Source organism: Oncorhynchus mykiss, chromosome 7 (genome assembly GCF_013265735.2).
Source record: "Oncorhynchus mykiss isolate Arlee chromosome 7, USDA_OmykA_1.1, whole genome shotgun sequence".
Taxonomy (NCBI): domain Eukaryota; kingdom Metazoa; phylum Chordata; class Actinopteri; order Salmoniformes; family Salmonidae; genus Oncorhynchus; species Oncorhynchus mykiss.
The window spans coordinates 5,700,408-5,725,289 of record NC_048571.1 but is presented as its reverse complement, the minus strand read 5'-3'; the positions used below and the strand labels follow the sequence as shown (position 1 = coordinate 5,725,289).

The following is a 24,882-nucleotide window of genomic DNA, read 5'->3' as shown; positions in this document are numbered from 1 at the left end:
AATAATCAGGTTGGTTTTCCCATGTAGGATGCAAGTAAGCATGACTGGTCACACTGGGCTACTAAGTAGATGAGTCCAATAGAACTTATAGCACACAGCTCTTCAGTCATTGGGCTACTAAGTAGATGAGTCCTATACAATTGTGTAACACACAGCCCTTCAGTCAAAAACATATTCCTCTCAACATTGACAGGAAGTGCCTCCTCTGAGTAATGAGAAGGAGCCATGTCTTTAGAGTTGAGGATAAGGGAAGTGTAGGCCAGGCTGAGAGAGGCGTGTGTGTCTGTCTTGTGTAACCAGGTGGAGCAACACTAAGCCACTTCCTGTACGCTAAGGCGAGGAGCCGCCAGCGAGTCGAGGCATCACTCAGCCTCAAGCAGCTGCTGTAGGAGGACAACACCACCCAAACACAGAGAGAGAGAGACAGGAGAACGAGAGGTTGCCCACAAAACCCATCTTTGGAGGGCCATCATCCCCCAAGGCCCAGGAAGACAGCAGAGAGGAGTGTGGGACGGTTTCTAAGAGAAGGGGCTCGACCGCACCCATCCAGAGAGGAGCGATGGACCCTCGGAAGTGGACGGGAGGCCTGCTGGTCCTGTCTACTGCACTACCCTATGTCGGTAAGACCCCTCCAAACCCTGTTTCTCTTTGCACCTGTGCTCATCCCTGACCCCTGTCAATCGGTGCTCAACCATCCGAAGCCTCCATCAACCTGGTATCATCAAAGAGCTGGTGTAACTCTGTAGTATTTAGCTGAAAGTCTAGTTTACTCATTATAGACCATTATACAGCTGTACAGGCACCCACTCAAATGGAGTCGTACTACCTATGATGCCTGCATGGTGCTTTGAATCCTGGCTGGGTAAAACACGGCTCACTCATGGTGGTGTCCTCTGTTTCTCAACAAGAGGCGGCCATCTTTGATGAAGCAGGAAAAGATAAATGAGGTAGAGCAAAACACAGCGCTGTAGTCATATAGAGGGTTTAATAAACACAAGAGTTCCAGATTCTCACACAAGTGTTTAGAACCAGGGCATATTGTTAGAAGAAATGCTAACTTGACCCATATTTAACTTCTTGGCACTGAATGAAGGGACTTTTTACTACCACATTTACTACTCTCTCCATCGTGTCAATGCCCTCACGTTGGTTTGGATTGGCTTTCAAATGTTACGTTACTGTGAAGTGTGTGTGTGTGTGTCTGTGTGTGATCTGTATTGTACACAAGTGAACAGACGGACAGAGACCCGGCTCTGACTTTGAGTTGGGTTTTGATAATGTGGAGAATACAGAGGTGTCTGCTGTCTCCTTCCACTCTGATTGTTGTGTTCTCTCATCAAAGGGGACAGGTTGAATTTTTTTTTTTAAACAAGACAATTTAAAACATCTACCTAGATTTGTTAATTCCAGTAAAATTATCATATTCTTGTTCCCTGTTCCAACAGTCATTCTCAAACCCTCACTGTCAGTGGAAGTTACGGTATTGTTGTTGTATTGTTATGTTTAAGAAATAAGGCTTGAAGAGGGTGTAGTGTATGGCCAATATACCATGGTTCAGGGTTGTTCGTTCGCACGACGCAACGCAGAGTGCCTGGATAAAGCCTTTATCCGTGGTATATTGGCCATATACCACAAACCCCTGAGGTACCTTATTGCTGGTATAAACTGGTTAGACATGTAATTAGAACAGTCAAAATAAATGTTTCGTCATACCCGTGGTATACGGTATCAAATACCACGGCTTTCAGCCAATCCGTATTCAGGGCTCGATCCACCCAGTTTATAATATAGTGCAAAGTATGTGGTGCATTACTCTCAATCAATAATGTTATTATATTGAAATTAGGGATAGTCTATCTGGACAAATACTGTTTTCATTGTGAGTAGCTATATATATATATATATATATATACCTTACCATTACCTTGTCATTATCACTTAGCTCCGTGTAATGTTCTAGCAGAAAGGGTAATGTAATCCTAGAACACAACCAGTGAAATAAAGGTTATGGTAAGGTTTAGAAAAGGAGGAGAGAGAGCATCATGATTTTACTTTTTCAACTTTTTTTTCTCTCTCAAAAACAGAATGAGGGGTCGCTTGAAGAATATCTAATGCAGAAATATATTTTGGATTGGTTCACGCTAACAACTAAATTGCTAATGATTACTTCATTTAAAAATATTTATTTCATAATTGTAACTTTCTGATTTTGCAGAGGCAATGTCGGCGACGTAGGCTAGTCTAAAGTATGTGTGACTATTCGTGTGAGCGCTCGGGCCCCGTTGTCAACCAATTTGTATTTATTAGAGATCCCCCATTAGCTGCTGCCATTAGCTACTCTTCCTGGGGTCCAGACACATTAAGACACTTACATTACACATAAAACAAAAGATAAAACAGTACATCATATAACATTATTACACCAATACATATTTACAATACAAAATGTATAATACCACCATATTACAGTGTGTGTGTGTGTAGAGTGTGTGTAGAGTGCGTGTGCGTTCGTATGCGTGTGAATGATGGTCAATGGTCAACTCTTTATTTAGATAAGCAATTTAAAAAGCTGGAAAGTTTTATGGTTACTGTACTATGTGTTTAAATAATGGTGGGTTCTTTTGGACAATATACAAGTGTCCTATTCGGACGGTAAAGATGTATAGATTACGATATACTGCCTTACTGGACAAGTCCTCTTACACGCTTATTAGAGAACGTGTCAGTGTTGTCAATAGCTTCTCCACTTTGCGCTTTATGATTTGCTCATTGTGTTTGCATTAGAGAAACAATCAATGTATTTCAACCTCTCCATTTCATTTTCAGTCAGCGGTTCTCTCCTTTCTGCCAGTTGGCTGTGCCATTTTGGGGAAGCTTTGTTTTTGAACCTGTCATAGAACAGTGTTTGGTGTGAGATGCATTACTGTAACCATGACAGAGTTGGGGTTCTCTCTCACTCATATCCCACTGAGACAGAGAACCATGTAGGAGGGCCTTCTGTTTCCGCTCTCAACAACAGCGTTTGAAAGCTGATACTACCAGTTACACTATTAACTAATTAAATGACAAAGGCAGGTCCATAAAATCTGAAATGACATGTAGTGATATTTATTTAATCACAGTGAGCAACCTTTGGGGTTTAAGATGCAGTTTATGTAAAATTACTAATGTGTTGATTTGCAGAATTTGTATTTAAAAAAAATGCAATGGTCTATTCAAAATGTTTTAATGCAATTCATCCAGCTAAATTGCACCCTTAATATTGGCCTGCGTGTTGAACTAAACGATGCTGTCATTGCTCAACAGGCTCTAAAGTCTGATCAACAATCTCTGAAAAATAAAAAAGAAACACGTTTTTTTTACTACTCAAATCATCTGATTATGTAATTGAAACATAAACAGTCTGTCTTCAGAGGCAAAAGCTGAATGGAAATGTCTTCACGTCTTCAAAAAGAGTTTTCCGTGGGTGAAATCACATCACTCAATGACGGTACATCAAAGTTGCTGAGTGTCACTTTTTAAACAAGGATTTTAACACACCTACTTGTTTCTCTCTTTCCAACAAACTTCTACCGAGAAATGATAGATGTTGATGTCACCACACTGCAAAATAATCTATCAAAACAAAGATTTCAGTCAGTTTCCTTTTAGGAGACCAGTAGATAGATGGTATGTTCCATCAACACGGTCACTGGCAGTACATGGCGCTAAAGTTGGCAATAAAAGACCTCAGCAGCAAACTCTTTAACAACAATTAAAAAGCTTGTAACCTTTTGACCTTTACATTCAAATTGTCACCGTTTACCTGTGGCCACTGCACTGGTCAGGCCCGAGATGGACTAGACTGAGGCTACTATTCAATCAAACACACAATCCTTGTTTTATGGGTGGGCTATTTCAAAATGAACTCTCCCCTTGCTGTAATAATCAATGTTGGATTCACATACTCAGTGAAAAACAGGCTAGGTTCCCACACGACGTAGACAAATTCCAATATTTCTGTTTAAAATATTTTTTCTTGCAAATTCACATGCATACATTCACACACTCAAAATTGTACAATATATTATACAACTGGACTCTGTAGCGTCTCAGGGTTTGAGACACGAACTCTGACCGCAATGCAGAGAGAGAGAGACAGATATGTTCTTGTAGCGATGCAGCTGTTTCTTAAAAATAGTTATTAGGAAACAACCTGCGGAGCTCGTCAGGTCTGATACACCCGCCCCCCACCACACAACCTGCGGAGCTCATCATGTCAGGTCTGATACACCCGCCCCCCACCACACAACCTGCGGAGCTCATCATGTCAGGTCTGATACACCCGCCCCCCACCACCCGTATCCATGCCCCCCCCCCCCCCAGCCTCTCACTGACAACTTCACACTCAAAGCTTCCTGTATCAGATAATATCACTTCACGATGATCTGCGATCTAGGACTTGACCGTAATCATACCTCACGTTTCATGGTGCTGGGGTTAATCACATTACATTTAATTTCCTGTCAGTAGGCCTCTGACAGGACATGTGGTTTCTCCACAGCCCTGTAGTTCAGTTTGGAGTGTGGGTGTAGTTGACCCTAACTTAACGTGCACAACATGTAATCAGGGTTAACCTTCACTAGAACTTGTTCACATGTAAATGTGCTGCACAGTGGAAGTATTGCACAATATGGTGCTAGAAAGCATGACATTTGAGTATGAAGTGATGAAGAACGCAGATCCATTTTTTAAAATGTCAACGTTAACATGATGAACTATCTGGAGCAAGTACTTTGAAGTGGACACAAAGTATTGCTGTTCCTGCCACATGTGTTTGGCCCTTTCTGCAGAGGCCCCTGAGGAGGCTTTAACCACACTAAGGTTTACCTGTGGTGGGAAGGGAGAGTGTCTGTGAGGCGACCACAGCCGCGATCATGGCAGTGTTAGTGATAGTGGAAACGTCTCCCTCCTAGGTCAAAAGACAAAAAGTTACTGAAAACGAATCGATTGTTTACTGAATGACCTCATTAAATGTTGTTTTGTGGTATGTACACATTTAAAAGGTGCTACAAACACAGAACAAAGACTGTTCATTTAGTCAATCACTCACTCAATGTCCAATTCCGCTCAGTAGGCCATCTGTCGTTAAACATCAGAATCATATTTTATTCCTACACATGCCCAGAATATGACTTGGTGCTGCTAGCAATTAACAATATAGTGAGAGAAACAGAATTTACACAAACTGCTCTATTCATTCAGATCCGCTTTGTCCAACATCTGCACAGCGGTCGTTTCGGTGGTGCCGGAGGTAGGACTGCGTTAGAAGCTGTCAAATCCACAAGCGGCTCCTGGCATTATACCTAAAGCGGACATTGCCATTGGCTGCACGGAGTGGCATGAACAGAAATCCCATGCAGCCTTGTTTCTAAGTCAGAACAGTGGAATGTGAGATGTGATCTACACCTCCATTATGATGATAGAAACTATTTGGTTGATTGTTTTTCAATGTGAGCGTCATTATTTCTATACAGCCTCCACTTTCTCCTTCTGAACTTCTAACACCAGTGGGACAGTGTGGCTTCGTGACAATGATCGCAAGAGCAGCTGCTCGCCGATTTGTTGGCGCCAGCGCAGTTCCACCTCCTTCGACAACGGCAAAACATCCGCTATGCGGGTGTCTGCTATCGCCGGTTAACCCATGATCTGATTGAAGCCAGAGTTTACATACATTATACAAAAAAGTCAAGTGAATACAGTTGATGCGGTGTGCAACGCTGTGCACCGTGCCTCAGTCTCTACCGTTTACACTGAGTGTACAAAACATTAGGAACACCAGCTCTTTCCATGACAGACTGACCAGGTGAAGCTGGGATCCCTTATTGATGTCACTTGTTAAATCCACTTCAATCAGTGTAGATGAAGGGGAGGAGACAGGGTAAAGAAGGATTTTTAAGCCTTGAGACAATTGAGACATGGATTGTGTGTGTGTGATTCAGAAGGTGAATGGACAAGACAAAACATTTAAGTGCCTTTGAACGGGGTATGGTAGTAGGTGCCAGGAGCACCGGTTTGTGTCAAGAACTTCAACGCTGCTGGGTTTTTCATGCTCAACAGTTTACCGTGTGTATCAAGAATGGAGTCAACGATTTGAGGCTGTTCTGAGAGCAAAAGGTGGTGCAACTCAATATTGGGAAGGTGTTCCTAAAATTTGTACACTCAGTGTATATTATGTTGACCTAAGACTGCAGGAACAATCCCACACAGGACCTGTAGGACTTTGTTTTAAGGGTCAGGGTGCAACTTTATGCTTCTGATTCCAGACATTCAATAGCTCTGCCTCTGTCCCACTTTCAACAGCTCTGCCTCCGTCACACTTTCAATAGCTCTGCCTCGTCACTCTTTCAATAGCTCTGCCTCCGTCACACTTTCAACAGCTCTGCCTCCGTCACACTTTCAATAGCTCTGCCTCCGTCACACTTTCAATAGCTCTGCCTCCGTCACACTTTCAACAGCTCTGCCTCCGTCACACTTTCAACAGCTCTGCCTCCGTCACACTTTCAATAGCTCTGCCTCCGTCCCACTTTCAATAGCTCTGCCTCGTCAGCTATGTTCTATAGCTGTTGCTGTAGGTTTTATTATTTGCACAATTAATTAAATATTTTTTTTGGATTCTGAAAGGCAAGGAAAACCAGCCGAATGTTCAATTCTGAACTCAATCATCAAGCTGCAAACATTTTGAATTGAGTATATATTTTAGTCTCCTTGGATAAACGCATTCACCAAATGACTACATTATTACTTGATTAGACTAAGAAAGCATTTCCTGTTGTAGTGTTTCGATGAGGCCCCTCTTACAAGGTCCTAACAGGGTCGTCTTCATTAGCGCACACCTTAGCAAAACATTTTGCAACAGGAAACAAAAACAAATGTTAATTATAGGACAATTTCAGATGGCCCCTCCGTGTTTGTCTGTTTTCTTCCGTCCAGGTACCTAATGAATACGACCCAGCACCAGTCTGCTACTGGAACCCTGACCCTGTCTTCTATGAGTCACATCCTGTGTTCTGCCATGGCTTTTAGTGCAGGTGACATGAGGCGAAGGACCATTTTCTTTTAGGCTGGTTCAACAACCCTGGTGGTACAGTGCTGCTAATGCAGCCGGACAAGTTCATCAGACCACATATCCTCCCTCTCTCATTCCTGACTGACACATGTACACTACTGCATATCCTCCCCCTCTCATTCACTGACTGACACATGTAGACTACTGCACAGCCTCCTCTCATTCACTGACTGACACATGTAGACTACTGCATATCCTCCCTCTCTCATCCACTGACTGACACATGTAGACTACTGCATATTATCCCCCTCTCATTCACTGACTGACACATGTAGACTACTGCATATCCTCCCTCTCTCATTCCTGACTGACACATGTAGACTACTGCATATCCTCCCTCTCTCATTCATTGACTGACACATGTAGACTACTGCACAGCCTCCTCTCATTCACTGACTGACACATGTAGACTACTGCATATCCTCCCTCTCTCATTCACTGACTGGCACATATAGACCACTACATATCCTCCCTCTCTCATTCACTGACTGACACATGTAGACTACTGCATTTCCTCCCTCTCTCATTCACTGACTGACACATGTAGACTACTGCACAGCCTCCTCTCTCATTCACTGACTGACACATATAGACCACTACATATCCTCCCTCTCTCATTCACTGACTGACCCATGTAGACTACTGCACAGCCTCCTCTCTCATTCATTGACTGACCCATGTAGACTACTGCACAGCCTCCTCTCTCATTCACTGACTGACACATGTAGACCACTACATATCCTCCCTCTCTCATTCACTGACTGACACATGTAGACTACTGCTCAGCCTCCTCTCTCATTCACTGACTGACACATGTAGACCACTACATATCCTCCCTCTCTCATTCACTGACTGACACAAATAGACTACTGCCCAGCCTCCTCTCATTCACTGACTGACACATGTAGACTACTGCACAGCCTCCTCTCATTCACTGACTGACACATGTAGACTACTGCACAGCCTCCTCCTCTCTCATTCACTGACTGACACATATAGACTACTGCATATCCTCCCCCTCTCATTCACTGACTGACACATGTAGACTACTGCATATCCTCCCTCTCTCATTCACTGACTGACACAAATAGACTACTGCTCAGCCTCCTCTCTCATTCACTGACTGACACATATAGACTACTGCTCAGCCTCCTCTCTCATTCACTGACTGACACATGTAGACTACTGCACAGCCTCCTCTCTCATTCCTGACTGACACATGTAGACTACTGCTCAGCCTCCTCTCTCATTCACTGACTGGCACATGTAGACTACTGCCCAGCCTCCTCTCATTCACTGACTGACACAGACTACTGCACAGCCTCCTCTCTCATTCACTGACTGACACATGTAGACTACTGCACAGCCTCCTCTCATTCACTGACTGACACATGTAGACTACTGCACAGCCTCCTCTCTCATCCATTGACTGACACATGTAGACTACTGCTCCGCCTCCTCTCTCATTCACTGACTGACACATGTAGACTACTGCATATCCTCCCTCTCTCATTCACTGACTGACACATGTAGACTACTGCTCAGCCTCCTCTCTCATTCACTGACTGACACATGTAGACTACTGCACAGCCTCCTCTCTCATCCACTGACTGACACATGTAGACTACTGCATATCCTCCCTCTCTCATTCACTGACTGACACATGTAGACTACTGCTCAGCCTCCTCTCTCATTCACTGACTGACACATGTAGACTACTGCTCAGCCTCCTCTCTCATTCACTGACTGACACATGTAGACTACTGCTCCGCCTCCTCTCTCATCCACTGCAGGTGCAAGCGGACAGCAGATTGCAGTAGAAAACATCTCCACATCTACAAATACATGTATTATTACTAAACAGTAAGGGCTCTGTGCATGCAGACAGTTACCTGGAGGTCACATGATCATCCAGACACATAGATCAGGAAAAAAGGACAATTGTGAACTTTTCTGAATGTGGAAACACACACACACTTGCCTCTGTATTCACCGTGCTGAAGGTCTCCTCCTATTGTCCCTCTGAAGGTATACTCAGTTCAAGGCCAGGTGTTCCTAATGTTTGGTATACTCAGTGTATACACTTCTTAAGAGCTTACTGACCACAGTGTTTGTGTCTCAGCCAACCTGAAGCTTGACCACAGTGTTTCAGTGTCTCAGCCATCCCGAGGCCTGACCAGTGTTTCAGTGTCTCAGCCATCCCGAGGCCTGACCACAGTGTTTCAGTGTCTCAGCCATCCCGAGGCCTGACCACAGTGTTTCAGTGTCTCAGCCATCCCGAGGCCTGACCAGTGTTTCAGTGTCTCAGCCATCCCGAGGCCTGACCAGTGTTTCAGTGTCTCAGCCATCCCGAGGCCTGACCACAGTGTCTCAGCCATCCCGAGGCCTGACCACAGTGTCTCAGCCATCCCGAGGCCTGACCACAGTGTCTCAGCCATCCCGAGGCCTGACCACAGTGTCTCAGCCATCCCGAGGCCTGACCACAGTGTCTCAGCCATCCCGAGGCCTGACCACAGTGTCTCAGCCATCCCGAGGCCTGACCACAGTGTCTCAGCCATCCCGAGGCCTGACCACAGTGTCTCAGCCATCCCGAGGCCTGACCACAGTGTCTCAGCCATCCCGAGGCCTGACCACAGTGTCTCAGCCATCCCGAGGCCTGACCACAGTGTCTCAGCCATCCCGAGGCCTGACCACAGTGTCTCAGCCATCCCGAGGCCTGACCACAGTGTCTCAGCCATCCCGAGGCCTGACCACAGTGTCTCAGCCATCCCGAGGCCTGACCACAGTGTCTCAGCCATCCCGAGGCCTGACCACAGTGTCTCAGCCATCCCGAGGCCTGACCACAGTGTCTCAGCCATCCCGAGGCCTGACCACAGTGTCTCAGCCATCCCGAGGCCTGACCACAGTGTTTCAGTGTCTCAGCCATCCCGAGGCCTGACCACAGTGTCTCAGCCATCCCGAGGCCTGACCACAGTGTTTCATCTGCTTCTGTAATCCTGACTGCGTCCTTATCGTCAGTCTCTCTCTTGAAGGGAGGCCAAACTGTTTCTAGATCAGATATGTCCTAGTGGAAATTACAGATAAGGAGGGGGGAGGGTGTATTTTGCAGTCCATGGACCGATACCTATCGTTTGGATGTGGCTGATTTGGTCTCTAAGCTTTAGTCAGTCCTAGTACAAAGTAAGTTGGAAATAGGTCTTTGCCATATATGTAACAGAAACACACACCTGGGGCTCACATAGGCAGTTATACCACCTCAGACTCAGAACGTGTTGCAGCTGAGGAAACCACTGAGCTAGATACAGCTCCACTCACCCCCACCACAAAAAGGCTTAGAGTCACAGCAACCACACTGAGCCTGACTGTCATATGACTGTCTTCCTGAGACGCACAGAGAGAGAGAGAAGTGAAAAAGTTAACAAACTGTTTCTGTTCAATGTGTGTGAGAAAGTGAGTGCACATAGAGGCATACACACTCTTGCACACACGCCTACTTCCATTCACCTTCCTGACATAATCTTTCTACCAGTGAGGGGTGGGTTTTACCGGGGGTGTTTGTGTGTGTTCTCATTAATGTCAACCTCTCCCCTGCAGAAGCGTTGACCCCATTGTACGACCCTAAACTCTGCTACATTCTGGACGGCTTCCTCCTGCTCTACGGTCTCGTCATCACTGGACTGTTGCTCAGAGAGAAAGTGAGTCCAAGTTTACACACCACTATATGGGTAGATGCAGATTAACCTCTGACTGGATATACGGGTACCAGTTTTATTAGGACCAGTTATTGTCTCAACATATTTGGCTGATCTCTCTCTGTTTTGTAGTTCTTCAAGTCCAGGGGCAAGATATTGGAGGATGACGATATCTACACTGTGAGTAGTCGTGTGTGTGTGTGTGGGGGGGGGGGTTGTGTTGATGATCCTGGAACACTGTCCCTGTGTTTTGTAGGATCTGAAACCTACGGACGGGAGCGGTTATGGACGAATAAACAGAAAAGATCCAGAGAGTGCAACGGCACGCGATGTAAGTGTGTGTGGATCTATATGTCATGTAGAAGAATGAGATTCGTATTACCCCAATCATGCATCAAAAGCCTGATTCTGTGTACCTTGTTATATTATTCACAGAATCGCAGGAATAATGACGACACTTACACGGTAAGTGCATTACCCAACATACAGTATCATTTCATGTTAGTTTAGATATTATAATAGATATGGATGTTTCTCATAACTCACTGTTTCCCTCCGCAGTCCCTTAAAAAACCAACAGACGACACGTACAGGGAGATCGCTGTGAAGGACAAGCAGCGCCGCAGGAACAAGAACGACCAGGTGTACCAGGTGTGTAGTTGAAGTTTATTTGTGGGATGCACATGGTTCACACAGTCCAACGAAACGCTTACTTGCACGTTCCCTATTGACCACGCCCCACCGCTGAAACCAACCAATTAACAAGGCCCGAATACACAAACAACAGCCCTTTCACTATTAGTTTCTCTCTGAGGGGACAGTGGTAGGGAAGTAGATGAGAGGGAAGGAAATGTGCAGTGAGAGGTTTGGAACAAAGTGGAAGAGGGAAGGGTTTAGTGAGCGATTTGGGATCAATCCTAGTTGACTGTGTCCCCCTCCATCTCTCTTATCAGGGTTTGAGTGCCGCCACCAAGGATACCTATGACTCTCTCCAGATGCAGCCTCTCCCTCCTCGCTAACAGAAACATCATGGAGGATCACGCCTCGTCCAGCGGTCTCTCCTGTTTGCCTTTCTATCTGCAACCAGTATACTGCTACAGCGTTGTTGTATGCAACAGTTACATATCCCTCTTCTCAAATCATTTTAAATTGGTGAATAGTTAGTTATTTACCCACCAACATCTAATAATCACTGGTATCTAGAACATTCCTTGTTGTGTAAAAAGTATGTTTGCAGTTGTGTTACTCCCTTTTTATCTTTCAGGCTTTTGTTGGAAAATCTGTAGACTTTTGCGCCAGTAACAATTTTATAACTGTCTTAAAATATAATCAAGTTCATATATTATCACTATTTTATGACTTTAGCTCATCTCTTCTCCCCATACACCCCCAGTCTGTAACCTTTGACCTTGAAACTCATTCTACCAACCCTTCCTCATTGGCTACTGCTTTTCTAGTTTATACCTGGAGTAATGTAATTAAAGAATAAATATGTAGGTTGTTATTTTGCATACAGTGTACAGTGTAAACTTTCCCCTCATGTTTATAAGAAATAATGTGCCTCAGCACTATAATATAGCCATTACAAAAACCTGATTATCAGGTTTGTCCTTTTCTTCTGCAAAGGAGAGACACAATGGCAACAATGTTACTACTTTTAATGATGTTTATAACAAAGTTACAGTAAGAGATTTTTCATATACATTTGTAAGTAAAAAAAAAAACGTAATCCCCCAAATACAGCAGACAAACAGGTCGACAAGATGGGACATAGCTAAACGACCACGGTCTCCCTACGTTGTTCCCGTGACAACAGTGTGGCGTGATAGTAGTTGATATAGCAGTAGTAAGCTAGTATACTGTTGAGTGGGTGTGTTCATCATCTATGTAGTCTGCCAAGTAGTGACATCACACCTTGCATTGCCACAACCATGGGTGTCACCACCTAGTGTTAGTGTGACAACTGCTACCTCACTAAACGAGACAGGAGGAAGTAGGGACCAGATTTGGAGTGGTGTACTGTAATCCGTTATGTTATCAGAAAAAATCTTGTAATCAGATTATACTTTTGAAAAACTAGATGAGTACTTCTTGGTTTACAAAAATGTTACATTGACACCTTTCTGTTTTATCAATTACATTAAATTAGGCATTGAAAAGCATTTACGTTTATTTCCCCTGAGCGAGTCTGACCACAAGTCAGAGACCACTATGACACAAATGTGTTTGGATCATTTTTGTCAACTTCTAATGCCTCTTAAGGGGAAAGTAATCTAAAAGTAATCAGATTGTTACTGAGTAATCTAAGTTAACTGTTTACAATTTCAGATAACTAGTAGCGGATTACATTTAGAAAGTAACCTACCCAACTGTGTGGGTGTTAGAAAAAGATATGCAGGACTACACGTTTTCTTTTTTTTGTTAAAAAAAAGTATTAAATCACAATACACAGGCAGTGAATCCTAAAACATACAAAAATACCTTACATTTGACCATCTACCAACAGTAAGATCATTCTGCATTGACATCCATACTGAATGAGAAAAAAAACAATTAAGCTCTTTTCAAAACACATTTTCTGCTTGAAGATATCTTCCCTGAAATGTACCATAATATACATTGCGCTTTGGATGCCAGTGCTTGGTTCTGTATCGGTCTACTACAGTATAAATCCGCTGTAGGGACGGGAGTAGAAAGGGAAGCGTGAAGAGAGTGGGAAAGACCGTCAGAGGTCGGGATTCAATCCGGTCCTAGGTTATAAAGGTATTACGTATTTTAAAGGCAATGTTCCCTGCTTTTGCAGAGGTCCCATTCACGATAAATGCTGCATATGTTCAGCTGAATCAGGAATGGCCTTTAAAAGCCACAACGCCTATAACCCTGCCATCGATTGAATCCCAGCCAGAGTATTCTTTGGTATTTGTGTAGATGAAACATTTACTTTGGAATACAGCTGGAGGAAAATATCTGCCCTCTACTTGACGTAGCAACAAAACAAGCAGATGTTAAGGGGTGGGCAATCATTTAGACTCACATCGGGATTTCAAAATTCAGCGGAGGGCCGCACTTTTTTGGGGGCCGATTTGTTCGGGCAAAAGCAATTTGTGTGCCAGAAAAAGGGCAGTTATTTTAAAACGTAAAAGGTCCATTATAATTTAAAGTTGTAAACGTTAAGTTTCCTGGAGTGTTTTTTTCCTCTGGCCGTATGTTGCCGACCCCTGCATTACTTGGCGTACAAATAAAACTAAGACAATGTGTAAGAGATGTGATGACTAACTGCACAACATTCAGGTAAAGCGACTACAAAGGACAGCAGCACCACTGATCTAAGTGTGTGTGTGTGTGTGTGTGGTAGAGCGTTATGTCTTTGGTTTCTTTTGAGATGCTGCCTCCTGGTGTTGAATAGGTCCAACAGTCCCAGATGAACCCAGCACTAGACAGCCTGCCCCCCCCCCCCCCCAAGACTGGAACCATCAGTTAGGATGTCAGTAAAGTTTTAAAAACAGGTTTTCTAACCTGCATTAACAAGCAGTAGTAGTCTGCAGATACCATATATCCCATCCATTAAGGCCACAAAATAAAACATTTTCTCCCTTGTGATGTAAACATAAAGGCATGAAAAGTACACATTGTGAAAACTTCTGGCTTTACATGTTTTTGATAAAACATCACACAACACAAAAGTAAAAAACAGAACGCAGTACATTTCCTTAGTTACAAGAGGACCATAATGGAAACAAGCATTTGGACTTTGTGTTTATATCCTCAGTTTGGTATGTGTATCTGTTGCCAGGTCAAACAAAAAAAATCATGGATTTTAAAAGTTGTCAAATCAAATCATTAAACTGCAAGTCAACAGGCCAGAAACAGATCAGTCCACACCCTGTGGTTTACTTTGGTCCAGAGTCACACTTAAACATTTCTATCCTACAGAGGATGTTAAAGATAATGCACTACATTCAATTACAAGAACCTACTAGTTCAGATAGAAAACAGGAATATTTCATGTATATATATATTACTTGCATGTGAATATCGAGCGCTAGACGTAAAGTAAAAATGGCCCTCGGATACATATTTCAAAAACTTCTCAATATAGCAGAGCAAACCCACAACAAAAAGACTCAAGCAGAGATACAACTACATTTCCCATAAGGCTTTGCAGGAAACCCCCAGAACAAACACACACCACCAAGAAAAGAAGATCTACCCATCAAACCAGCTACAAAATGAGAACGCTAATGCTTTGGTATATATGATCAGACAAGAATAAAGTACCATTTGGGTGAATATATGACATAATAATAGCAGTAGTACTGGACACTGCAGTTACAGTGCATGTGGAGTCAGCTCATGTTGTGTATCAAGATATGATTCTCTGCTGTCGTCACCATTTCAAACGTACAGCAAAGCAACAAAAAGACAGGTCAACATATCTACATTCTTAGAATTTATGGTTTCAGTTTTGCTTGACTATATTGTTTTCTTGCTGCTGAGGTATTTCAATATATTATGTTGAGTCAGTACTGAATGCAGTACCCGGGGCTCTAGTGGCAGCATATTTGGTTTTACGAGAAAGAATAAGCTCAGAGAAGGCCAGACCTGGACAATCTCCTTTAACTTGTACATGCAGTGACTCACTGGGAAATGGCTGTCCTGAGAATTACTTCAAGATCATTACTCTTGTAAATACCTTCTTGAATTCATGTAATCCAAGGCAGATTCAGTATGGGCCATGCAACCCCACTATACTACTGACACCTTACCCTACCTTCTCCAGACGCTCTTTTTGGTATGCTGCCTGTCTTCTATAGACCTCGGCATAAGGGAGGAGAATATCAGAGAGAAACATCTTTGTTAGTCTTTGGAAAGTCCCCTTCAAAATATTGCATTAATCTCTCCTGCTCTGGAGAGGTCCATTAGATAAATCCCTACGCTACATTACACTAGGGTGATGATAATAGTGTACTAGACTTAGCTCTATAATATTTTTTGGTTGGATAAAAGGTTGGATAAAGGACATTCCAAGTTCTCTTGAAGTCCGCTGTTTGTAACTCTTCCCAGAGACTGCAGTAAAGCACTTCCATAGCAAGCCTGCACCCAGGCTCTCTCACGGCCTAGTGATTCTTTTTAAAGAGTTGGAACTATGTTGAAAAACATGTTAAAGCAACAAAACTTTTAATAAAAGTTTTGAAAAATGTACAAACGGCAAATATCAGAGCACACAACTAACCGCACAAAGAACATTTTAGGTCACATGGGAAAAAAAGCAGAGAAATCTAATCTTTAGTTGTAAATCTGATGTCAACGGTCCAGGCCTGTACAACACGCCCTCAGGTAAAACTTAAAATTAGAGAACCTAACACACAGATCATCATGAGATCTCTCTAGAAGTTAAACCAAGTCAGTTTCATTCAATACTCAGCAAAATAAAATCAAACGCACATTTTTGGTTTTAGAAGCAGTTCTGAGGAAAAAGAGATTCTATTGCCAAATCTCAATCAATCTTTGAAAGGACCGTTAGGCCCCCTTGTGGCAGAGATAGGGAGGAAAACATCTTAAGAATATTTTTCCAACAACAACTTTTTGGTGGTAGCAAAAAGAACAAAGATTAAATAACGACCAATGAAGAGGAAGAAATGGGGAGCGACCCGCCCCGCGAGTTCATTCATTGGGCCTTAGAGGCTCTGACGATGGTGTTGACTGGTGTAGTTGCCGTGGTGATGGTGTTGGTGCCAGCGGTGAGTTGCAGGCTGAGGGCACTGGCAGGGATAAAGCTGACAGGGTTACTACCCAATAAGGACAGGCTCTGGGGGTTCAGGAAGAGTGGCGTGTTCACCATGCTGGGGGCGGAGCCAGACATGCTGGTGTTGGCAAATAGCAGGTTCCCATTCCCGTCCAGGGTGGTGATGGGGAAGGACCCGCTGGAGGCCAGAGCTGTGAGGAAGGAGGAAGAGGGAAGGTTAGACTAGCATAGTGACTGGGGATCATTTCTCCCTGATAAGACAAGAGAAAGCAAGGGTTCCACATCCCTTCTTGTAACCAAAACAACCCTATCAGAGCTCTAGTGACTTTTAAACAAGCCAGAAAAGACACATTAAATGCATATTTAAGTATGTATATAAAGGTGCATAGTAGCAGGGTGTACTTGCCACTCAACACACCTTGGATGGTGGCTAGTGCTCCTCCAAAACCTGCAGTAGTTAGGTTCAGTAAGGCCCCCCTGGAGGAGCAATGAGTCACTTATGTGATAATGGACAACACATCTTTTTCACTTAGATACCGAGTGGAAACAGCACTTTGTGTCTGTGTGAGCCTCACCCTGTGTTGAACTGCGACGAGGGCATGAGACCCGGGCTGATTCCCGCCGCTGCAGCCGCCATTGCAGCCAGACCCCCGCCGTTGCTGTAGAGCATTTGCCCCGCCTGCGTCATGGTAACGGCTGGCTGTGACATGGTTGTCACGGAGGAGGAGGGTGTGAGGGACATAGAGGGGACTGTAGGGGTGCTGGAGATGACGGATGCTGTGTTGCCGGTGGCTGGCACCAGGGTCCTGTCTAGAACACAGGATGGTCAACATTACACCGTATAAATAATATACTATCAACATCAAATAAATAGCTACAGGACAAAAGACAAGTCTGCATCACCTTCAGCGATGAGGGAAAAAAACTATCAATAGTTAGTCTGGATATTATTTTTGACGGCATATCGTATCGTTTTGATAATATATTTTTTGCGCGAGTTTGCTGTACCACCACTATTTTTCCTTCATAGCTTCAAATCAAATTTAGTTTGTCACATACACGTGTTTAATAGATGTGAAATGCTTGTTCTCCATCTTCTATTTAAATAGGAAGCCAATTTGTTTTCAGCACTTAACGCAATACATATGCTATCGGCACCTAAGTATGGTGATAATATGGTATCGTGAGGTCCCTGGCAATTCCCACGATCTTAGTCTGGATAAACTAATGCGGAACTGCTACTACCCATCAGTGTTGGGGTTAGTTACTTGAAAAAGTAATATTACTCATTACATTTAACAAAAGTAACGGTTTATATTACTTTGCATTACTTTCATGAAAAATATCTCAAAAGCTCAGTTTGACTGTGGGAGAGAGGAAGGCGAGCAGCTCGCTCTACTTACTACCTCGGCTTTGATCACTAGTTTCTCCTTTCATCCGTGGCGCTGCCTTCCTGTGTCAGTCTAAAAGTGCTGCACTATACAGTATATGGGCTGCTTAATTAGCCATATATAATGTAAGCCAAACATCAGCTATCAGTTGTGGTTATAGCCTGCACGTATATGGACCCATAGAGATGCAGAGGACACACTTCCACTAGACGGTGAAGCCCTCTTTGGGCTTTGCCATCACAGAAACTATCAATGGAAAGATCAGACGAGTACACCCAAGACTAGAAAAATACACACGTACCTGTGAGGCTGAAGCTGGTGACAGGCAGAGAGGGGGTGACAGTCACAGTGGTCTGGGGTACAGTGTTCACCAGGCTGGCAGTAGTAGGGGACGAGAAGATGGACTTCTGGAAAGCTGAGCTGCTGGGAGGGTTGATCCTCTTCTCCTTCTGCCGGCGGTTACAGAACCACACCCGGATCACCTCCTTCTCCATGTTCAGCTGGTCTGCTATCAGGGAGATCTCGTCTGACGACGGCTTCTGGTTTTGCTGCAAGGGGACAAAGAGCACCAGATTCAGTGAGGGAAAGTAGACACCTAGTGCTGGCTGTGGTCTGTAGACACCCCGACTACAGTCAAACATCCCTTATTTGGGTCGAGCTCTTCTAAAAGGCATCTAAATCTCGTCTGAACAGGTACAATCCTCTTTGTTAGAACCAGGTCTTACCTGGAGGAAGCTCTTCTCCAGGGCCACACGGATGTTGGTGTCGATGCTGGTCCTCTTCTTGCGGCGCCGGCTATTGAGGTCAGACGCCAGGCTGGGTGACCCGTGACCAGAGCCCAGGGGACTGAGGCTGGGGCTGGACTCTGAGCTCACATTCTCTGCAGCCAGGGGGACAAGGAGAGTGGGTCAGAAAACACAGAGGGAGAAAAACTCGCAGATACACTACCCAAATATAAAAATGTACACAATGACAGCATTTAAAAAAATGTAAATAACACACACACCTCCCTTATGAGGACCTACCTGCGTCGTTGAGCCACTTCTCCAGCAGCGGTTTCAGCTTACACATGTTCTTGAAGCTCAGGTTGAGTGCTTCAAAGCGGGAGATGGTGGTCTGGCTGAAGTCATTACCATACAGCTTCCCCATGGCCAGCCCCACGTCACCCTGGAGGGAGAAGAGAGGGGGCAGGGAAAGTAAGACTGACATCAACCAGGTTGGTAGTATATAGGGTGAGTTCCCTTCCTTAAAAATGTAGTTTGAAGCACTGAGTATTTAGGAAAAAAGGCTCAAGTACAATATAAATGCAATCCCTGGAACTCTTTCATATCTTGTTTCTATGGCAAAATAATGGAGGGAAGAAAATCAGTTTTGGATTAAATAATTTATCACAAACACAAAAAATAAAATTGAATCTATTATGAGCGTATTACAGCGGAAACCAGTCCAGAGTCCCTGGGCCATACCTGTGTAAAGCCCAGTCTGATCCTCCTCTGTTTGAAGGCCTTGGAGAAAATCTCCAGCTCCTCCAGATCATTGGCATCCTCCAGAGTGGGCGTGCCCAGACCCTTAGGGGGCGGGGTCTGGCTGTGGATGAGGAGCTGGCCAGGGGTGGCAGTTACGGTCCGCGTGGGAGCGGCCGGCTGTGTGCGATAGGAGAGAAAGATAGAGGGAGGAAGATTAGAGAGATGTGCATGGTCTGTGTTCCTGTCCTGAAACAACCCACAGCCACTAACAATTAGGCTATTGTGAAAAAGTGTGTTTCCCCTGACCTGTGGGGCAATTGTGATAGTTGGAGTCTGTAGGAGGTTGGCTTGGCTCTGAGGTAGTTGAGTGAGAAGATTTTGGGCTTGCAAAAGATCTGTCAAATGAGAGATGGTTTAGTGAAAGGTCCTGAAACATGAAACTACTTCAGTGCTGGTGTATAGCTTACTATGATACTGAAACATACTGGGCTGTCCCTGTGGAGTCTGGGAGATGAAGAACTGAGGCTGTAGCTGGGTGGCCATGGAATGACCTGGCTGGACCAACACAAACTGCTGCAGGCCCTGCTGCTGGAGCTGAGAGAGAGAGAGAGAGAGAGAGAGAGAGAGGAGCCTGTGTTAGACAAGTATGAGTCACTGTGTGTGAGTGAGTATATAACACTACAGTAGATCTCTTACAGGAGTGATGTGTATAGGCTGGGACAGTGGTAGTTGGGTGGTGATGGGGGTGGCTGCGGAGGCAGAGATGGCGGCCCCCGTGGTGCTGCTGTTCTGGGCCTGGCTGGCGGAGTGCTGCTGAACGGCTGCTGCAAGGAGCTGGGCCTGAGCCTGCTGGAGAAACAGCTGCTGCTGCGCTGGAGACAAGGTCAACTACACAAACAAACACAAACAGGGAGAGAGACAAGAGAAGAGATCGAAGGAGAGAGTGTGTGTGTGAGTAAGAGAGATAAAAGGGGGCATGTACGTGTGTATCAGAGATTTAATCTGTGGCTTAAACCCTACTACTTTTAAATTATAAAAAGCCAGTGCGACCTATGGGGATATGACTGCAGAGAGAAGGTGGGAGTATTATAATCAAAGACTGGTTATGAGGCACATGTAAATTGGCATACATTTGCATATCCACCCCCACCTGTTTCTAAGCGACAGTTGGAGTGGGCTAATTAGCATGCAGCAGACAGCGCGCTGGTTTTTTGTTTCAGCGAGAGGAGGCATGCCAGGCAGCAGGCTGCTGTACATTTTAACGGCTAGTTCCAAGCTGGCGCCAGGGTAGCGGGCTAAAGGCGTCACCATGGCAACACTGGACGCAATGAATGGACCCCTTGAGTAGCCATGGGGACGGGATCTTATCCGTCTTGCCTTGGTGTTAGCATCACGTTGGCTATGGAGCTAACTGACTGATGGCTTGTAGAGTATTAGAGACTAAAAGTATGCAAATTAGCATTTCTGGCTTTTGTTAAAAAATAAGAAGAAGAATATGAGTAATGCGTGGGAGTGTGTGTGTGTTACCTGTTGCAGCAGAGCCTGTGACTGTGCGTTGGTGAGGGACATGACCGTCTGCTTCTGAGAGTCCCGGCCATTGGTCAGCACGCCTAGAGACGGGAGGTCAGTCAGAACAACACAGTCAAAATCCTCCAACATACATCTTTACATTGGACCAAATATACAGACTCAAAGTTGTTACTACTCTGTTACCACAGTACAGCACCGAGGACAACACCATCGAACCTCAAGTCAGTTCAGGACTACATTTTCTGTGATGGAAATTAAACAGGCCATAATATATAAAGACGGCCAAGCTCATTCCAAGAAACACATATTCCATGACATACTAAAGGCTCTAGTTGTAGTCAAAGAAAGGCTGTAGAGACTCACCTTTGACCATGTCCCCGTTCTCCATGGTGCTTTTACTGGACACTGACAGGTTGATTATCGCGTCTGAAACAGAGAGGAAAATAGAAGCTTGTAAACCAGACGGCTCGGAAACAGCACATGACAATTCAATTTATGCCTTCAGAAAACAAAAGAAAATGGCAAATTCAAAGGATCAACAAGTGTAGAATTCCACAAACCATCACAGGTGTTCTGGAATACTCTATTGTCATGACACGCGGTCCAATACCCATACTACTAGCATACCAATTGAATAGCACTGTATCCAAACCCAAAACATTGCTTCATTCAAGTGGTATGTGGTATGTTAGTGTGGATATTGGAACAGATCTCGCACACTGCTCTGCTCACCGGCTATTGCAGAGTCCACAGTCTGTGGCATCACCGGCGTGCCATCCAGGCCAGCTGGCACTGACCCCGCTCAGTTGGGCCCACTGACCAGGAGTAATCAGAACCCAGAAGACTGGCACAGCCAGGTGTGTTAAACAGAACACAACAGGAGGAGATCCCTCTAGTGTTCTCTCTCGCTCACTGTAACAACTAGCTGCTCGGCACACCGCCTCTCTCACTGTAACAACTAGCTGCTCAGCACACCGCCTATCTCACTGTAGCAACTAGCTGCTCAGCACACCGCCTCTCTCACTGTAACAACTAGCTGCTCAGCACACCGCCTCTCTCACTGTAACAACTAGCTGCTCAGCACACCGCCTCTCTCACTGTAACAACTAGCTGCTCAGCACACCGCCTCTCTCACTGTAACAACTAGCTGCTCAGCACACCGCCTATCTCACTGTAACAACTAGCTGCTCAGCACACCGCTTCTCTCACTGTAACAACTAGCTGCTCGGCACACCGCCTCTCTCACTGTAACAACTAGCTGCTCGGCACACCGCCTATCTCACTGTAACAACTAGCTGCTCAGCACACCGCCTCTCTCACTGTAACAACTAGCTGCTCGGCACACCGCCTCTCTCACTGTAACAACTAGCTGCTGAGCACACCGCTTCTCTCACTGTAACAACTAGCTGCTCGGCACACCGCCTCTCTCACTGTAACAACTAGCTGCTCGGCACACCGCCTCTCTCACTGTAATAACTAGCTGCTCGGCACACCGCCTCTCTCACTGAAACAAATCAACAAGAGTGTGGCAAAACAGTATTCCTCTCATTTTCTCTCTCGCTCTCTCCCTCCCTGTGGAATGGAACAGAAACAAAGAGTGCAGCTGGCAGCGTAGCGCCCATAACGAAGCAGCGTAATCAGTATTCAGCTGATTAGAGCCGTATGCAAATTCAGCCCCCCGTTTCTCATTAAGCCAAGGCGTGTGCTTTGAAGTTGCGGAGAGCAATTCATTTCACACAGAGCTCCGAAAGCTTTCTGCATAATTCAAAAAATCTCTATAAATATTTATTAGCTAATTTGCATATTAATTGGATAGCTTTTAAGGAGTACGTGGCATGTGCCAAATAAGTTCACTCTTGTGCGCACTCTCTCCCTCGCAACTCTTATAATTTGAGGGCGAGGGGGATAAATTACTTTCAAGCTGTAGGCCCCACTTTGCCATTTGAAAGCAAACTGATAGTAAACTTTGTTTCCAAATCCAAGACATGAAGGCGTGAGTGAGTGTAGGACTACGCAAACCCTTATCATGGCCTTCTCTTCAATGGCAAATCTCCAAAACAAAACATATGACATTGAATTTGTATACGAGACTGATGGCTGTAGGCCTACACTGAAAATGTTTGAGCTTCAGCAGACAGTTGTGGATAAGAGCCTTGAGTTCCATAAACCTAATTGGCACACAATGCATTATGCAAATCATTCAATTAATAGAATTTCAGATTAGCAATGAATTATGCTTTCATGTTATTGAAAGCCCAAATGCATAATGCAAAGTAGATAAGGGAGAGAGAGCGCACAGGAGAGAGGGGGCAGAGAGAGGAGATGGCAGAGAAAATGAAAATTCAGCGTATTCAAATAACAGACATCCAAAATATGCAAAACATCGATCATATTCTGTCAAATTGGAGCTGAAAAATACTGCATAAGATTCCTCCTGACCATTGGAGGCCTTGACGCAGGGCTTTACGACACCGTAACATTCTATCAGAAGTCATTTACCTTCAGGTAGACAACTACAGGACTAGACGGTAGTAAAAGGAAAAATGTGAAAGGAACAGGCTAAGTCAAAAATGTGATTGTTTTCAAAGAGACTAACTGATGGATAGCCTATGTGAGGAGTAGTTACATGAGATCCACAGAAGACCTTGTTCTTCCATCAACCTCTAGTACTACTAGTACACCGTGGGGTGGCTAAGGAGGGGTCTCTTTACCCAACTGTGTCACATTTACTCTTCAGAAAACATAGGCTGAGCTAGTACAACTATAAAAGTTATTCCACTGGCATGCCTAGCGGGGAAGACACAAACAATGACAAACTTGGCCATTTCAATTTCAGTCTGCTTTCACTAGCAAACAGAACAAACCAGTTGGGAACAGTAGCCCTCTTTGCACAAAAAGTATTCAACCTGATAGCTAGTCTGTGACCTTGGCCTGGAACAGGTACTTGCCTGTAACCAGAGTTACAAACGTGGTGGCAAACTCCACTCCAAGCTGTTTAACATTTTATCAAAAAGTTTTCATTCAAATGTCGAAGAGAAGTTAGGAGAACTACGCAATAAAGATGTCAACGTTTCCATGGATTTTTGTAGTTTTTCGTTGGTGCGATCTCATTGATACAGTACCCATAACGTTGACTGTGTTCATTGCTACAGTCAAGTTACTGTAGCCAGCTAGTAATGAAAATAAGTGATCTCCTCCTAGCGGTAACCCCCCCACTGCATTGCAAATAATAGATTTACTATTATTAGATTTACTGCAATTGTTGTATCAAATCCTCGCTAGATTCTTTCAAATTAATTCTAAACATACTTCTGAGATAAATGAATATGCAAAATGTAGCTAGCTGCTAGTTAGCTAGTGTTACTTCGTGCTATTTGCTAGCTAGTGTCCATGCAAGCGAAGCTAGCTCGTTAACTATTGCCTTTTTTTCTGTAGCTATGTTCCATTACAATTTTTATTAAAGGAGTTAAATAGCTAGAGCAAACAACTCAACAGCGTTGCCGATTACAGATAAAATATGTTAAATCGCTGTGACTTTTGGCTATGAATATGGAACGCGCACCACACAAAGGAGGGAATGTCTTCTCCTCGAACGACAACAACAATCCTGGTCAGCTTTTTTCCTCCTACACGCGCCGGGTAAGATTGTAAACTAGAGCAACCATATGGTGCTGGTCTTTTCGTTTATTTGTCACGGAGTCAGACCTAATAAAATATAATCTGCAAATGAATATGTAAAATGTAGTAATGATTACCTGGTCCTGAACTTTCATATTGGCTCATTACTCCTCCGTCAGCCATATTGAATATTTAAAACAAATGCATTCAGTCAACTATAGAAGCCCTCCCACCCAGGTCGTCACTATTTGACCACGCTAGAACCGACGGAAGTAGGCCTACAGCGCTTCAAAAACCTCAAACACGATTTTAAACACTTAGACCCGACTAA

At 44.3% G+C, this 24,882-nt stretch overlaps 2 protein-coding genes across 7 annotated transcripts; one reads left to right on the top strand and one right to left on the bottom strand.

Annotated features, from left to right (window-relative positions):
- Positions 1-95: 95 nt before the first annotated feature.
- Positions 96-12,962, top strand: LOC118965218 (T-cell surface glycoprotein CD3 zeta chain-like). Of its 2 annotated transcripts, none has more exons than XM_036982168.1 (7): positions 96-620; positions 10,703-10,803; positions 10,933-10,980; positions 11,057-11,131; positions 11,236-11,265; positions 11,362-11,451; positions 11,754-12,962. In XM_036982168.1, exons 1-7 carry the CDS (start codon positions 560-562, stop codon positions 11,817-11,819), a joined length of 471 nt encoding a protein of 156 aa, XP_036838063.1. In that variant the 5' UTR covers positions 96-559; the 3' UTR covers positions 11,820-12,962. The 2 variants fall into 2 exon arrangements, with proteins under 2 accessions (XP_036838063.1, XP_036838062.1); XM_036982167.1 differs by lacking the exon at positions 96-620 and adding an exon at positions 6,886-7,070.
- A 1,467-nt stretch (positions 12,963-14,429) lies between these two features.
- LOC110513828 (POU domain, class 2, transcription factor 1) lies at positions 14,430-24,842 on the bottom strand. 5 transcript variants are annotated; one of them, XM_036982162.1, is made up of 13 exons: positions 24,689-24,842; positions 21,297-21,359; positions 20,931-21,013; positions 20,100-20,291; positions 19,871-19,997; positions 19,710-19,798; positions 19,404-19,580; positions 18,963-19,104; positions 18,663-18,817; positions 18,239-18,485; positions 17,122-17,356; positions 16,953-17,023; positions 14,430-16,737 (listed from the first exon to the last, which is right to left on the bottom strand). In XM_036982162.1, the coding sequence occupies exons 1-13, from the start codon at positions 24,732-24,734 to the stop codon at positions 16,469-16,471; spliced, it is 1,896 nt and encodes a 631-aa protein (XP_036838057.1). In that variant the 5' UTR covers positions 24,735-24,842; the 3' UTR covers positions 14,430-16,468. The 5 variants fall into 5 exon arrangements, with proteins under 5 accessions (XP_036838057.1, XP_036838060.1, XP_036838058.1 ...); XM_036982165.1 differs by having other exon boundaries at positions 19,889-19,997; XM_036982163.1 differs by having other exon boundaries at positions 16,965-17,023; positions 24,689-24,841.
- Positions 24,843-24,882: the final 40 nt, after the last annotated feature.

Excerpts from the sequence above, each read along its gene's own strand:
- LOC118965218 (XM_036982167.1), top strand. The coding sequence starts at position 6,980 with ATGAATACGACCCAGCACCAGTCTGCTACTGGAACCCTGACCCTGTCT. Across the intron at positions 10,804-10,932 it reads GACTGTTGCTCAGAGAGAAA|TTCTTCAAGTCCAGGGGCAA; the intron begins GTGAGTCCAAGT and ends TCTGTTTTGTAG. Across the intron at positions 11,132-11,235 it reads AGAGTGCAACGGCACGCGAT|AATCGCAGGAATAATGACGA; the intron begins GTAAGTGTGTGT and ends TATTATTCACAG.
- LOC110513828 (XM_036982162.1), bottom strand. The coding sequence starts at position 24,734 with ATGGCTGACGGAGGAGTAATGAGCCAATATGAAAGTTCAGGACCAG. Across the intron at positions 19,799-19,870 it reads CAGTATGTTTCAGTATCATA|ATCTTTTGCAAGCCCAAAAT; the intron begins GTAAGCTATACA and ends CTCATTTGACAG. Across the intron at positions 16,738-16,952 it reads CATCCAAGGTGTGTTGAGTG|CTCTGGCCTCCAGCGGGTCC; the intron begins GCAAGTACACCC and ends CCTTCCTCACAG.